This window comes from Mirounga angustirostris, unplaced genomic scaffold (assembly GCF_029215605.1).
Source record: "Mirounga angustirostris isolate CCGP_5_RB_7025 unplaced genomic scaffold, mMirAng1.0.hap1 SCAF_11, whole genome shotgun sequence".
In the NCBI taxonomy this organism is placed as follows: domain Eukaryota; kingdom Metazoa; phylum Chordata; class Mammalia; order Carnivora; family Phocidae; genus Mirounga; species Mirounga angustirostris.
The window spans coordinates 6,631,815-6,646,549 of NW_026991719.1; the positions used below are offsets into that span (position 1 = coordinate 6,631,815).

Here is a 14,735-nt window from a genome sequence, read left to right on the forward strand (position 1 = left end):
ACGCACACGTCCTCGATTTTAGGAAGTCGTGCTGCTCAGAGCACTTGTTTTTTGTGACAGTAAGATGTACCGTGATCACTGTCCGACATCAGAGGGTTTTGTTTGTGGAGGCCCCTGGTCCTCTGTCCGGCCTTCGGTGTTGAGCGCCTTGGGCCGGCATTTGCTGTACTAGCCCAGCTCATGGTTACGGAGCAGGCCGCAGGCCCCAGGAGACAGCAGGTGCGGCCTTACGTGGTCCTCCCCAAATGCTGGGCACTTAGTGTCTCTTAGCTAATTGCCCTAAAGGACGTGGCTGATCGGAGCGCCTGAATTTCTACCCAGAGAACCGGACTCCGCTCTGATACGTGGCTTATAAACTCAAAGACTGCTTCTGGGTCGACGTTCAAAGCATGCTGTGCGTGCACGTGGCTTGCTTACACGTGGCTCGCTGGTCGGCCGCCCCACGTGAGGCTGTAGTTTGCAGCCAGGCCCTGTGGCAGCTTCTGGTCCACAGGCACAGGGTAACGGATTCTCCTGAGCTAGAGAATCCGACCCGCCCTCAGATGGAGAACCCAGACAGGCTGTAACGCAGATTCTAATAAGTGGGATGACGTACGGGCCGTGAGTCTAGCGTAGAGACGGAAGGACTTCCCACCGGTAGCTTCCATTGTCACTGTTCCTCAGGTCCCGAGGATGGGGTGGGGAAGGCCGAAGACCGTACGCAGCTCGTGCTGCAGATCACTTCAAGCGATGCAACCCTCAAGTTCTTAAAAATGGAAGGAACTAAGGGTCGTTGTTTTCTTAGTCTTCCGTCACAGAAACGAATCTGTAAGTGGTGACCTTGAAGAAATCTGTGTTTGCCAAGACAGAAGTTTTGCAGACTTTTGAATTGTACTGATTTCTTTTAAACCTCATCGGGGGGTAGAAAATCTTAACGGTTGGGGCATGTGGGTGGCTCAGTCATTTAAGCATCTGACTCTTGATCTCAGCTCAGGTTTTGATCTCAGGGTTGTGAGTTCAGGCCCTGCATTGGGCTCCACGCCGGGCAAGGAGCCTACTTAAAAAAGAAGAAAAAATCTAACGGGACATAGCTGCGTAGAGACGGGTACACGCCTTAAAGCAGACTGGCCGCTCACACACAGATAGCCTTCATTTCGTGGGTGCCCGTGGGTTACCTGTCACTCTCCAGGGAGCACATCTGAGGGCTCTCTGGCATGGCACATCATCCTTACTTTTACTTTGTTCCCTGAAGCCTGGGGCCACCTACAGTTTGCGGTCATCTTGCTGCAAGGCAGGCTGAGGCCAGACTATGGTGTCCCAACGGATCGTTCATCCTGACCTTCAAGAATCTTCTGTATCCTGCCACTTGGGAGAAAAACAGCCGCCTTCCGGGATGGTTCTCTTAAGGGTGGCATTTAGCATGCTTGTCTCCACCGTCACCAGGCCTACCTGGGAATTCAGAACCCAGATCCCATGAGTCACCCAGGGCAGGCTTACTCGGTTAGAGAGCCTGGCAGCTCTGCTTGGCGTAAGAAGTCTGATACAGAGGTGGCCCCAAGGAGGAGAAAACAGAGCACTTCAGTCCCAAGAACACGAGGATGTTTGCAGGCAGGGGGTGCAGGGTGGTGGGTGCGCCGGAAGAGTGGTGGCCTCTCCCACTGGGAGTGTGCTTCCCAAGATAAAGAGGTGATACCTCAGACAGGTGCTCACGGATAAAATGTCTCATCCCGTCTGGAGAACAGCAACCTTCGGGCTCGACCTCGCGCTCATCATTCCCCCACCACCAGCCTCATGGTGGTGGTGGTTGTTAGACCTTAGCGTGGTCCTAGTTATGCAGAATAAATAACTTTGTATTTCTCTATCGAATTCGGAAACTGTTGAAATAAAGAAATATATGTAATACACTTACTAAATTACACAAGAGTCATGATACAGTTAAAATTGTCAGAGGTGATGTTACCTAGCACGTAAAAAGAAGATGTGTCTCTGAGAGTAAGACCGTTACAGTCTTACTCGTACGTGGAACATAAGAAACAACGCAGAGGATCCTAGGGGAAGGGAGGGAAAAACCGAAGGGGAAATCATCAGCAAGGGAGATGAACCTTGAGAGACTCTTAACTCCAGGAAACAAACTGAGGGTTGCTGGAGGGGAGGTGGGTGCGGGAAGGGGTAGTGGGGTGATGGGCATTAAGGAGGGCACAGGATGGGATGAGCACTGGGTGTAATATGCAACTGATAATGTGCTGAACGCTATACCTGAAACTCATGACATACTGTTAATTGGCTGATTGAATTTAAATTTTAAAAAATGAAATAAAAAATAAAAAGAAGGTGTCTCTTAACATTCAGGTGCCCCGAGAATGCATTTCTCTTATATACCAGTTAGCCACATGTCTTTTCCTGTTTCCTGTGACAGATAATCATTCGAAACCAATGGAAATAGATGGGGACGTTGAGATTCCACCCAACAAAGCCACAGTCCTTCGGGGCCACGAGTCTGAGGTGTTCATTTGTGCCTGGAACCCTGTCAGTGATCTCCTAGCTTCCGGGTAAGGATGCCAGGCCGGGGGTGCCCCAGGGTCTGGGGCATCCGAGATGTTCTCTCCCTTCTGGAACTGCGCCTTACGGAATACATGCTCCCCTCTCCTTGGTGTGCAGACCAAGACCTTGGGCTCTCTGTGCTGCCCTCCTTCCCAGGTCGTGAAGAAGCCCTCGCTCCGCCCTGTGTTCTCAGTGGGGTAGGGAGCAATGCAAAGATATTTAAAATTGCTAAGGGGTGCCCGGCTGGCTCATTCAATAGAGCGTGCGACTCTTGATCTCTCAGGGTTGTGAGTTCAAACCCACGTTGGGTGTGGAGCCTACTTGAAAAAAAAAATTAAGAGCAACAAAAATGGTGAGGCGAGAAACAGAGCCAGTGAGCGGGATCACGAAGACACGAGGCCACAGGCCAGAGCTAGCTGACAGAGGCAGCCCGAGAAAGGCTGACGGGCTTTGTTTGCACTTGAACGGGAAGCTGAATGCACGTGCGCTTTCCTTCTACAGATCCGGAGACTCGACGGCAAGAATATGGAACCTTAATGAGAACAGCAATGGGGGCTCCACGCAGCTCGTGTTGAGGCACTGTATACGAGAAGGAGGCCATGACGTGCCGAGTAATAAAGACGTGACCTCACTGGACTGGAACGTAAGCACCTGCCACCACGCAGACCCGTTAGCAGCTCCAACTCGGCCGGCGCCCCGGCGGGGCTGTGTGGGCGCAAACACAGGGCAGTGGGCCGTCTGTGAGCCCCCCGCCGCCCCCCGGGGCTGCTCTCCCATTGCCGAGAGCGCCTAGCAAGGCTGTGTCGGGCAGACAGCCAGCTGGGTGTTCGGGGGCCTCCCATTCGGTCCCTGAGCAAGATGAGCCTGGTGGCTCCACGGATGAGGAGACAGAGAGAGGACGGGCGGCCAGGAAAGGGGACCGTCCGGCTCGCCGCTTGGGCGGCGCTGTTATAGGCACTTACCCGTGGGAAGCACGCAGGCCCTCCCAACTCCTTTGGCGTTTGCCTGCCTCACAGACTGCTCTCTGTGTGCGAGCGCATTTTTAACAGCCACGGTCAATGTCTCCAAGTGTCCCTGTGACGTTTCGGATGGCATGGTGCGGGACGTCGGCGGGGTGACGGGGTGCAGTGCGTTTTCCCTGTCCGCCCCGTGTCACGGCAGAACACCGTAGGTCGCCAGTTCAGAGCAGTGGGGCCTCCCGTGGTCCCGGGGGCTCCGTTAGGGTCTTGACTGGGAGCCGAGGCTGCCTGAGCCCCGGGGTCCGGCGAGGCGCCGTCTTGGCTCGCACCGAGCTGTTGGCGTGTGTGTGTGTTTCTGGCCCGCAGAGCGACGGGACGCTGTTGGCGACGGGTTCCTACGACGGCTTCGCCCGAATATGGACCGAAGACGGTGAGCCGGGCCCGCCCGCGTGCGCCTCGCGACACGATTGGCGGGGAGCCGACCGTGGCCTTGAAGTCAGCCGGTTTGTTCTTTCTTTACCTGACAGGCAACCTGGCCAGCACCTTAGGGCAGCATAAAGGCCCCATCTTTGCCTTGAAATGGAACAAAAAGGGGAATTACATTTTGAGTGCTGGTGTAGACAAAGTGAGTATCCGCTTAAAATAGGTCTCAAAAAACAAATGTCTCTTTGATCTGTAGATGCTGACTTACTTTGAATTTCTGGGTAACATCCTGGGTTTTTATGTTTTTGTGTTTAATTCTGAGGCTTTCCTTAACAACGCAGAAGAGCTGCTCTAGGTTTTGTTTTTGTGGTTTTGGTCTTACTGTTCACATATAACACATACTCTCTCAACGTATTATACTGTTCCACAGACCTTTGTGCAGAGCCTCTCCCCCTCCCTTTTTTTGAGGTACGTCATTCAGCGATGGAAAGAGGAAATCCCCCAGTTGCATGTATCCAATGCTTGAAAAGCAAAGTGGCGTGGGATGCACGGGACAGAAACCTTTCCCCCACTGAGCAGTTTTGGAAACACAAACCGTTTTCTCTCGCCAGGCTTCTTTTTCCCTAATGCAGTGAATTGTGACTTCCCGTCGTGGGCTGCAGGCTTCTCTGAGAGCCGGAGGAAAGTGGGCCCGCCCACGAGGGGGCACATCCCTGGCGGGCCACGGGGCACGCTTGGCACACGCGTTGTGCCTGGACAGGGCTGCCAGGTGAATGTGACGGGGCCAGGTCCGAGTGGCCGCGAGCAGCCAAGGGCCTCTAGAAGCCGTGGGTGGGCAAGGAGTCAGCAGGTGCAGGCATCATGTGGCCCTGAGCGTGGCCCACTCTCTCTGGGTCTGCTTCCTCGGTTGCCAAGAGCCAGGCATCAGGACCCCCAAAGAACGTGGAAGGAATGCTTACGTCATTCCTGAGACTCAGCAGGAGTTGGAACTCCTTGCTTTGGAAAAGAAGTATTCTCGAGAAATGAAGCCGAAGGGGAGCAGAAGTGGTTTGTGTTTCTACAACTGTCGACTGGGTCTGAGGACTAGACTGTCGGGCGGTTTCCGAAGGGCTTTACGTTTTCATACTGACGTCAGGATCATTTGAAAACCTGGTTACATGACTGCTGGGTATCCATTCGAGTTCTGCAGTGAATGAACAGTAATAACCAGCACCTGTCAACACTGTCACGGGCGTGGGCTAAGGTATTTACTCTCCGGCCGGCGACAATGTGTGCCGACCCCGCACCAGAGGGTGGCCCTCGAGGTCAGTGAAGAGGGCCGCCGCGCTCGCTCTCCCAAGCCAGTAAACCTTTCTTTCCAACCCGGTAGCCTAACATCTAATGTTGAAACACGCACACGCGCACGCACACACACACACACACAACGTTGTTGGGTCCGTGGCTGCTCATCCGTACTGCTGACTGCATTATTAAAATATTTGTGCAAATGATCGCTGACCCTTAACCACGCACTTTACCGTACACGTTGGCCTCTTCAGGGCTCCCGAGAGAGGAGGTGGGAGCTGCTGCCAACAGCCCCGTTTCACAGGCACGTGCACTCACTTGCCTAGGGACACCGGGGTCCAGGGTGCAGGGCCCGGATTGCCAGTAACTTCTGCCCTTTGACCTCCACACACTTCCGAAAAGTTCTTTGCAGCCTCACCTGCCTCCTGCGCGGGGGCTCATTTTTATATTCCATTTTTGGTGTTCCACCTTCCTCTCCGTCGTGACTCTACCGGGTGATGAGCCAGACGGCCACGGAAAATGCACATTTGGAATTCACTTGTCTTTGGCTCCTACATGCTCTGCTGTTGTTCATCAACCACGGCAGGAATAGTGAGAATGTTCTCGAAAGTGATACCCAGGGAGGAAGGGTCACGGACGGGGATGCTGGTGTTGACCTTCACTGCATGCTTAACCTGGAAGTAGTGACAGCAGGATACATCACAGTCTTAAAAAGCCTTTGTGTAGTTAACGAGTTGTTTCGTCCCTTGTATACTTAGCGGAAGCACCCACTAGCTGATAGGATTACTGCTGTGGTGTGTGGCGTTGTGTCAGAGAGAAGTACTGAAAGAGTTCACGTAGTCTTTGCGTTGCCACATTTGGGAGTGGCTACGTGACGAAAAGAGTTAGGATCCACCAAATGACAAAGTTAATTGGTCTAGGGGCACCCGGCTGGCTCAGTCAGTGGAGCACGCGACTCTTGATCCTCAGGGTTGTGAGCTCGAGCCCCACGATGGGTGTAGAGGTGACTTAAAATCTTTTTTTTTTATTTTTAAAGATTTTATTTATTTATTCATGAGAGACAGAGAGAGAGAGAGAGAGGCAGAGGGAGAAGCAGGCTCCCGCGGAGCAGGGAGCCCAATGTGGGACTCGATCCCAGGACCCTGGGATCATGACCTGAGCCGAAGGCAGACGCTTAACCGACTGAGCCACCCAGGCGCCCGAGATGACTTAAAAATCTTAAAAAAAACAACAAAAAAAGTTCATTGGTCTAGAGCTGAGCCCAAACTTAGAGAACTGAGTTTCAAAGATATTTGGTGCTCTGAGGATTTCATCTGCAATTTTCTGCAGTTGATACAAAATATAAGCAGTTCTTAAAGCAGAATCTTAAGTGCTATGCACAGGGAGGTGGAAAAGTTCCAGTTAAGGTAGAAATTCCAGTTGATTAAGACTTAATTCCCATGCGGCGCCTGGGTGGCTCAGTCAGTTAAGCATCTGCCTTCAGCTCAGGTCATGGTCCCAGGGTCCTGGGATCGAGCCCCATGTCAGGCTCCCTGCTCAGCGGGGAACCTGCTTCTCCCTCTCTCTCAAATAAAATCTTTAAAAAACAAAAAACACAGTCCCCGTGGTGTCAGTGAGCTGCATCTGGTTGCTTCCCTGTCTTCCCTTAAGTTCCTAAGGATTCAGGATTTACTTTGCTTTGCAAGGTGGAGATCATTTTTCTCCGTATTTGTAGGGCAGTGACTCATGCCCGGGCCCAGTGTGACACACTGCTTTTTGCTGGATCTGGTGTCCGCGCCGCGGGGGGTGATGGTCAGGGCCGGGGTCAGAAATGCCAGCTTCTCGAGCTCTGCATTTGGCGAAGTGCTAGAAAGCTGTGTCGAGGTGCCTCGTGGCAGGTTTTTCAGCAGGTGTCCGTGTTGGGGAGGAAGGGGGATCCCCACCCATCAGGGCACTTTTCCCGGTAGTGTTCCATGGAATAGCCACCAGCGCGTGTGGCTGTTAGTTCACAAAATGCAGCCATCAGACCGCTGAGCATAGAACCCACACTGGGTCCCAAAAATCTAGATGAAACACAGGATGCCAGATATCTCATTAATGTTTACGTATCGATTCTATGTTGAAACAGTATTTTGGCCACATTGGAGTGAGCTAAAATATATTGTTGAAATTAATTTTACCGATTTCTTTTTCCTTTTTTTTTTTTAAGATTTATTTGAGACAGGGAACGAGCTTGTGTGCAAGGGGAGGGGCAGAGGGAGGGTGGAGAGAGAATCCTCAAGCAGACTCCCTACTGAGCACAGAGCTTGGGGCTCGATCCCAGGACCCCGAGATCACGAAATGAGCCAAAAGTAAGAGTGAACACTCAACCAACTGAGCCACGCAGACGCCTTTTTTTTTTTTTTTAATGTAGTTATGAGAAAATTAAAAATGACTTTTGTGGCTCACATTGTATCTCTTTTGGACAGTGCTAGTTTAGAAGGAAGGGGGGGTTCACGGTCTTTTCTTGTATGTTAAATTTTTCAGAGAAATCTTTCCATGAAGAATAGTTACTAACTTTTTCTTTTTGTTTGCGGAGCATAGACAACAATAATTTGGGATGCTCACACAGGAGAAGCCAAACAACAGTTTCCGTTTCATTCCGGTGAGTTTTTGTGTTGTTGTTGTTGTTTTAATAATTCCAAATAGGAGTTCATAGCCCTAGGAAATGTCCCTTAAAGTAATCGTGAAAACTTGCAGGAAGGAGTCCGTGGAATGTAGCTGGTAGGAAGGAAATGCATTTCATGGGAAGCCTTGTTCTTTTTTTTTTTTTTTAAGATTTTATTTATTTATTTGAGAGAGAGAATGAGAGACAGAGAGCATGAGAAGGAGGAAGGTCAGAGGGAGAAGCAGACTCCTCGCCGAGCAGGGAGCCCGATGCGGGACTCGATCCAGGGACTCCAGGATCATGACCTGAGCTGAAGGCAAGATGCTTAACCGACTGAGCCACCCAGGCGCCCCGGAAGCCTTGTTCTTAAGCTTTGCAAGATACACCTGCCCTCAACAGCTGCCTGCTCAGAAGTTAAACACAGCAGTGAACCAAGCACAGAAGCAGCGTGGGCGCCTTCTTCCTGCTGTCTCAAGGGGGCTGCTGCGTTGGGGTGCCCTGCAACCACGCCTGGGTCTGGACGCTCCCTGGGAGGACTCCTGGACTCAGCGGATAGCTGTCCTCGGGGCTGAGAGGCATCACTGCGGAAGGACACAGAGCAGAACCCGCAGGCAGGGGCACGTGGGGGGACGTCCAGGGCTTCCGAGGGTCCTCTCCGAGCGGAATCAGTCCACGTCTGATGCCCCCAGAAACGAGTTATGACAACACATGGGAAGGGTCAGCTACCAGGAAAACTGATTAGGACTCAGGGCCTGAGGTTTGTAATTGGGGGCTGGTCCCGTAGGCACCCCTGCTTCGCGTGTGCCCCAATTCCGGACTCCCAGAAGGAAAACGGGTTCAGTACACACCCCACTGTTTGCACAGTTTAGGCACAGGACACCATTATTGTCCGTTAGGCAGTGGTGGGAAACCTCTGGATGTCCAAGTTCCCAGTCTCGGGCCAAGGACCAGCCTTGCCCGTGGGCACTCCTACGGAGAGCAGCGTCAGGCCTGTGGGGGTCCGTCTGCCCCACAGACATGTGTAGCCACCGCTGTGGACCTCACCCTGTCCCTTTGTGTGTTGGGGTCCTAGCAGGTTACATGGGGCAGCCAGGGTTCTAGAGAGTTCCAGTTACCCAGAATCCCACCTGCCACTTCACGCTCTGTGTAGCTCAGTCTTGTTGTTAGATGTGGCCTCTTAAGGACAGACGACCACCTCCCAGAAGGAATGGACTGGGATAAAGATTGGCTCAGACCTGACAGAAGGGAGTGGATGCTCCCTCCCTCAACAGGAAATGTCTCTTCCATTTTGAGGGAATCTAAACGTGTGGAGGGCGTGTTTACTATTCTCTGAGGGCACCCTGACGGGGAGTTTGGGGTGCATGGTGATGGTCTGCATCCACGCGCTGGCCCCATGGGCTCCCCCTGGCAGCACAGCCGATCTCCGTGCCCAGGGAGGGCCTCCGAGCAGGGGACATGGGTCGTCCAGCGAGCCGACGCAGCCAAAGATTCCGTGAGGCAGGACTGGGTTCCGATGCCCGGACACCAGCTCCACACGGTCCTTCAGCTGTGCTTCCTCCTGATCGGGGGGACCCTGGTGGTGTAGCTGGTACCCTGGTACTTTGCAAACATAGCACATCTCTCCCGTGTGTCCTTGTAGCTTGGGGTGGGGTCCACACCGGATACACCCCTTGGGGTGCCGGTGAATTTCGCTCCTAGTGTTGCTTTAATCTGACACCACTGATGATGTGGAAGTGGGGGAACATATTCCAGAACGTATGTTCTCACCGGGAAGTAGGTAGCGCTCCACACGCAGGTGGCTTGGACTTCCGACCTCTGTGGTGTGGGGCAGGGGAGGGTGTGTAGGTCACACGATACGTACCGTTAGTGGAAACTACATGTTCACGTGGTGGACAGCCGTTACCACGGTCTAGTTCCAGAACGTTTCCACCACCCCAAAAGGAAATCCCTTCTCTTTAAGAAGTCCTGCTCCTTACAAGCCCAGCGTCTGGCAAGCCAGTCTACGTGGATCTGAGCGTGTTGCCAGATTACGACTCTGCTCCAGACAGCATCGCGTGGCAAGTAGCAAGTGACTGGGTCCTTCCTGGTGGTCTCGCATTGTTGGCATAAATGACCGAAGTGTCCCGACCTTTGTTGTCGGGGATGATACCATAACGGATTCGGAGCTCAAGAAGAGCAGGTGTGCTCACCCGTGTGGTTGGAGGGAATATCTGAAACAGAGCTCTGGATTCTACTTTTCAGAGAAAAAATATGCCCACGATAAACATCAGTAAGATTCCCATGACACTTTTATTTATGGGGCGCCTGGGTGGTGCTGTTGGTGAAGCGTCCAACTCTAGATTGTGGCTCAGGTCCTGATCTCTCAGGGTCGTGAGATCGAGTCCTGTGTCGGGCTCTGCATTCAGTGCGGAGTCTGCCAGGGCATTCCCTCTCTCCCTCGGCCTCCGCCGTCCCCCCAAAAATAATAAATCTAAAAAAAAAAAAAAATTCATTTATAAAGTTTTTCAGCAGAATGTAATATTTCCCAAAGCATTTCTAAGACTTCATGGAAGGGCTCTCTGTCCCACTGGCCAAGAACACCACCCATGTGTTTCTTACATATTCTCACCCATAATTCTCACCATAATGGTGTATAGGTCCCCATCGCTGGTTCAGTAAGATCCAGGTGTCGTTTGCTCTATTTTTTTTTTCTTTAGCGTGAAGGAGAGTACTAGAAACTGTTCAAGATGGTAACTTGAAAGAAAAGGAAGTGTGCTCTTTTTCGGAGCAAAACACAGATAGAGCTTATAAGGAGGACCGTTTGTCAGCATTCAGAAACTCCTCGAGTTGATGGGTTGGTCTGAGAAATTGCTTTGGCTCGTTAGGTTTTTCCCACGAACACCCGTTAGGGCCACGGTCTGTCACCATCAGCAGGAAGCGTTTCCTCGGAGGCTGACCGTGGACTACCACTCAGCAATAAGGAGCATGTCGTCAACAGACTGTTGGTAACACGGAACAGCCTGATAGATCTCAAGGGGTCTCCATCGGACCAGTCTCCAAAGGTCGCCTGCTGCATGACTCCGTTACATATAACCTTGAGATGAAGAACTGTTGGAACTGGAGAACGCGTGAGTGGAGCCAGACCGTAGGGATGGTGCAGGGAGGCCTTGGTGTGAGTATAAGGTGGCACGAGGGGATGCTCGGTGACCGTGGCACAGTTGTGGATCTGCCTGTGCACGTGGCCGCTCAGAGCTGAGCTCAGAGCCGCTCAGAAGTGGCCCAGCTCCCCCCCGACACACACACTGTACCAGCGTCAGCCTTCTGCTCTTGCCTCCGTCCCGTAGAGCCGCAGAATGCAACTACTGGGGGAGCCTGGATCAACAGTAACATTGCAAAATTAAACTTAAAAACAAGACAAAAACACAAAGCCAGGCTGTGCCTGGAGTGCTGCTGACTGCTGAACCTCACTGGCCCACGTGTGGGCAGGGAGCGCATGTGGACCCCGAATCGCTACGCCCTGCCTCCCGTCGCTTACCCACACCGAATGGTGAGATCATCCTGGGGGCTCCGGGGCTCCTGGTGGCAGGGGCCCACTCACAGGGGGTCAGCCACCCAAGTACAGAGGGTCCCCCTGTCTGGATGGCGAGGGTCAGCGGATGTTAATTTTTACGACCAGGTGCTAGACACTGTCCCCGGAGCTGCCCCCCACATGGTCCCGTTTGCAAGTGTACGGACCGCATGCCCTGAATGCAGAGGGTGGCCAGGAATTGAGGACTTGGCCGGCACGGTGTCGTCGGCGACAGCAGCTGCAGTCGTAGCGCGCCGGCCCACGGGCTCATCCCCTGGCCAAGCGCGATCCGCGCCTGCCTTCCGCTGTGCCCAGGCGGGAGGTGGGCCGGGAACCGTGGGGCTACTGTGAAAACACAGTGCTGGGGACGGAACAGAAAGAGATGCTCTCGGCTTCTGAACAAGCCTGGGCTCGCTCTCCACCAAATGCGCCCACCTGCCAAGTGCACCCGGGGAGGGAGCGGGACGAGGAAGCGAATGGGACCTACCCTGCAGTTACCTACCTGTGGAAGATCGGAGGGGCCATCTGATCGCCAGCACATCCTGAGGAATCTGGATTCTTCTCCCGATTCAGTGCTGACTTGCCTTTAAAAGAAACACACGAGACACGGTTAGGGTACTGATCAGTCGATGAAACCTGTGACGAGAGGCTTGCAGGAACCTAACTCTTCCTTCTGTGTCAGAGCAAGGATGCTGCGTAGTCTGACGGGCGGTCTGGGGAAGGGGGGAGCGCTGGGAGGCAGAGAAGTCCATCACCCTCCCCCAAACCCTCAGCAGAGGGCCTGGGAAAGGCCCACGAGTCAGAAAGGGTGCTCATCATATGTCCTGAGCCCTAAGCCCAGTCGTGTCCCCAAAGGGTAAGTCCCCTCCAGCTGATGGGCTGCATTAATGTGTTGCAGGAGACTTTTTAAAATCAAGATATTTGACTATCGGATATGAAATCTTTTTCATCTTGTCTCTTGTTCCCATCTAAAACACATCAAATCAGCCCGCCACAGGGATATTTCTGGAAGCAGTAAGGTGTAAGAGGGGGCAGTGCACGTTCTCACGAACCCCTGTCCCCGCGTCGGGGGGTCCGGAGATGCCACAGGGCATGGCAGCCGTCACGGGGGTCTCTCCAGAGCGTCTGCTCAGCATCCCAGATGTGCACGGACAGGTCTTTATGGACTCTGAGCGGAAGAGGCTGTGTTCACACTGGGCACGTTCTTTTAGTGTGTTACTAGAGAAGGCTCTGGACTCTGCTTCTAGTTGTTTTTAAGTCGGCTGAGCGCGCGCACCAGTAGTAAATGCCGCGGTGTCTCCGCCCCCCTTCCCTGCAGCGCCCGCCCTCGACGTGGATTGGCAGAACAACACTGCCTTCGCCTCCTGCAGCACCGACATGTGTATTCACGTCTGCAGACTCGGCTGTGACCGCCCGGTCAAAACCTTCCAGGGACACACAGTAAGTGTGACTTCCGATGATGGGCCCCTGGTTCCCCAGAAGGTGCCTGCGGCGTCGCTGGTGGCTGGATTAACCCACCTGAGGGCAGGCAGTGACGCCAAGACTGACCCTGGCCCTCAGGAGTCAGAGTTCGATTCCGCAGGAAAGCCTTTTTAACGTAGCTGTTAGGAAAATCTACAGGCGCATATAGGAAAGGATGCTTACAATGAGCAAAAAGATGGGGAACGTTGGCAGAGAAAGGAAAACTATATTCTTAAAAACAAAAGTCCAGTTTCGGAAATCTGAGACCCGAGGGCTATACTGTCTGATACGACAGTTTTCAAGGGGGGGCTGGGGGTTCAGCAGCAGGTGGGAGACTGCAGGAAGGCCAGGGAACCTGAAGCGAGATCCCAGAAATGAGCCGATTAAAGAATGCATAAAAGCTTGAACAGTCTTTCTCGGAGAGGCTTAATGACCGATGGGCCGTACGAAGCCCTCCAGCCAGTATGTGTAATGGAGAGAGAAAAAAGAACACAAAAATCGTATGAGGCATTAATGGCCACATTCTCCTAAATTGGGGGGAAAATAGCAACATGTAATCCAAGAAGCTCAGAGGCCAGTTGACTTCTCATCCGATTCCTTGGTGTGGGGCTCATGAGGCTCCTGGTCGCTTTTCCAGACCAGATCCCTGCAGGCTCCAAACCCCCTCCCCCCGCAGCCCTCCTGGGACACCTGCCCGACTGACGGACACTGTTGTCTCAGCACCAGCTCACTGCCACGGGAGTCCCCTTTTCCTGTGGCCCTCCGGGCCCCTGCTTCTGAAAGCCCAGGCACCAGCTCTCCTGTTACCATCTCCTTGTGTCTCTAAACCAACCCCCCTCTTTTATTTTTCCCGTTTCTTCCTCTCTCCCCTAACCCTACACTCTTCCCCAGACTTCCATCTGTCCCACTGGCGACTTGATCACCATCGCACATTTTTAAATGGGTCTTCTCGCTGCTCGTCGTCCTGCACGAGACACAAGCTAAATGTAGCTGAGCCTCTTTTCTTCCCGAGACCCTGTGAGCCATCCCTGGATGCCTCCTGGGAATTGTGACTTGGGTTGCAGAATCGGGGAGAGCAAACTGCACTGTGGGGAAGGAGCTGGCTGCACCCTCGGGTTAGCTGAGGACAGTCGGGGGTGGGGGCCCAGCTCCGCACTCCTGGGCCCTGAGAGATCTGCCCGTAGGGTCTCCTTTCAGCGGTTGCAGCCAGAGCCACCGTGGCCGCCTGCGCTGGCTGAGCCTGTCCCTGGGCCCCAGGTTCCCCTGGGGTCCGGCATCCGCTTTCTCGTGCACACGGGCACACACCCGTCTGTAGTCCAAGCCCTCCGGCCTCCCTTAGCTCACCCACTGGCCTGCTTATAAAGCAGGCTGCTTTATAAACGCTGTCCCTCGGGGGGCATTGGCCTTCGTCCTGCATGATTCAGCCTCGGGGTCACCTGGTCCCTGGAACTGGAAGGCTTTTTGCAGCCTCATTCCTTTCTGCCCCCCTCCCCCCAGCACACTTGCAGCTGCCTTCTAGAACTTCCTACCTGCGCTGGATTGCACCATCTGGCTTGCTGTTTGCTCTGGATTTCCAGCCCCCTGCCCCACCTCGGGGATCTTGTTTATGGGTGTGTTCCTAACAGTTACCACTTGGGCGTTTCGATCCTGTCTTCAACTCAGATTAAACCTTCCTGTGTATCCGAGGCCTTAAATCGTTGCCTTCCACCTCCCCCCCCCATCACGCCCCCACCCCCAGCACGAAAAGAGAGGGGCCTTGTATGGATTTAGACAGGAAGTAGCCGTGGTATAGAAAGTATGCAGGAAAAGGGTTTTCAAAGTCAGTTTTTAAATTACCATGGTTTTCTGCCCTGCCCTGAATTTTACGTAAATTCATTTGACTGCCTAGTAGTGGCTTTTTATCCTTAGAGAAACG

The 14,735-nt window shown here is 53.3% G+C and overlaps 1 protein-coding gene and 1 long non-coding RNA gene across 10 annotated transcripts in view; both read left to right on the plus strand.

Moving 5' to 3' along the window:
• TBL1X (transducin beta like 1 X-linked) overlaps positions 1-14,735 on the plus strand; it is a 244,372-nt gene that overhangs the window by 198,811 nt on the left and 30,826 nt on the right. For 7 of the 9 annotated variants that reach the window (XM_064573711.1, XM_064573715.1, XM_064573712.1 and 4 more), the window contains 7 exons: positions 664-807; positions 2,396-2,528; positions 3,022-3,163; positions 3,846-3,909; positions 4,007-4,104; positions 7,749-7,809; positions 12,678-12,799. In XM_064573711.1, coding sequence (XP_064429781.1) covers positions 664-807; positions 2,396-2,528; positions 3,022-3,163; positions 3,846-3,909; positions 4,007-4,104; positions 7,749-7,809; positions 12,678-12,799 — 764 coding nt within the window. The remainder of the gene's footprint in view (positions 1-663; positions 808-2,395; positions 2,529-3,021; positions 3,164-3,845; positions 3,910-4,006; positions 4,105-7,748; positions 7,810-12,677; positions 12,800-14,735) is intronic. The other 2 variants (XM_064573717.1, XM_045874292.3) reach the window with 1 other exon arrangement.
• Positions 7,817-11,533, plus strand: LOC135361899 (uncharacterized). Its single transcript, XR_010406026.1, has 2 exons — positions 7,817-10,919; positions 11,136-11,533. It is a non-coding gene; the product is annotated as an uncharacterized LOC135361899 (long non-coding RNA).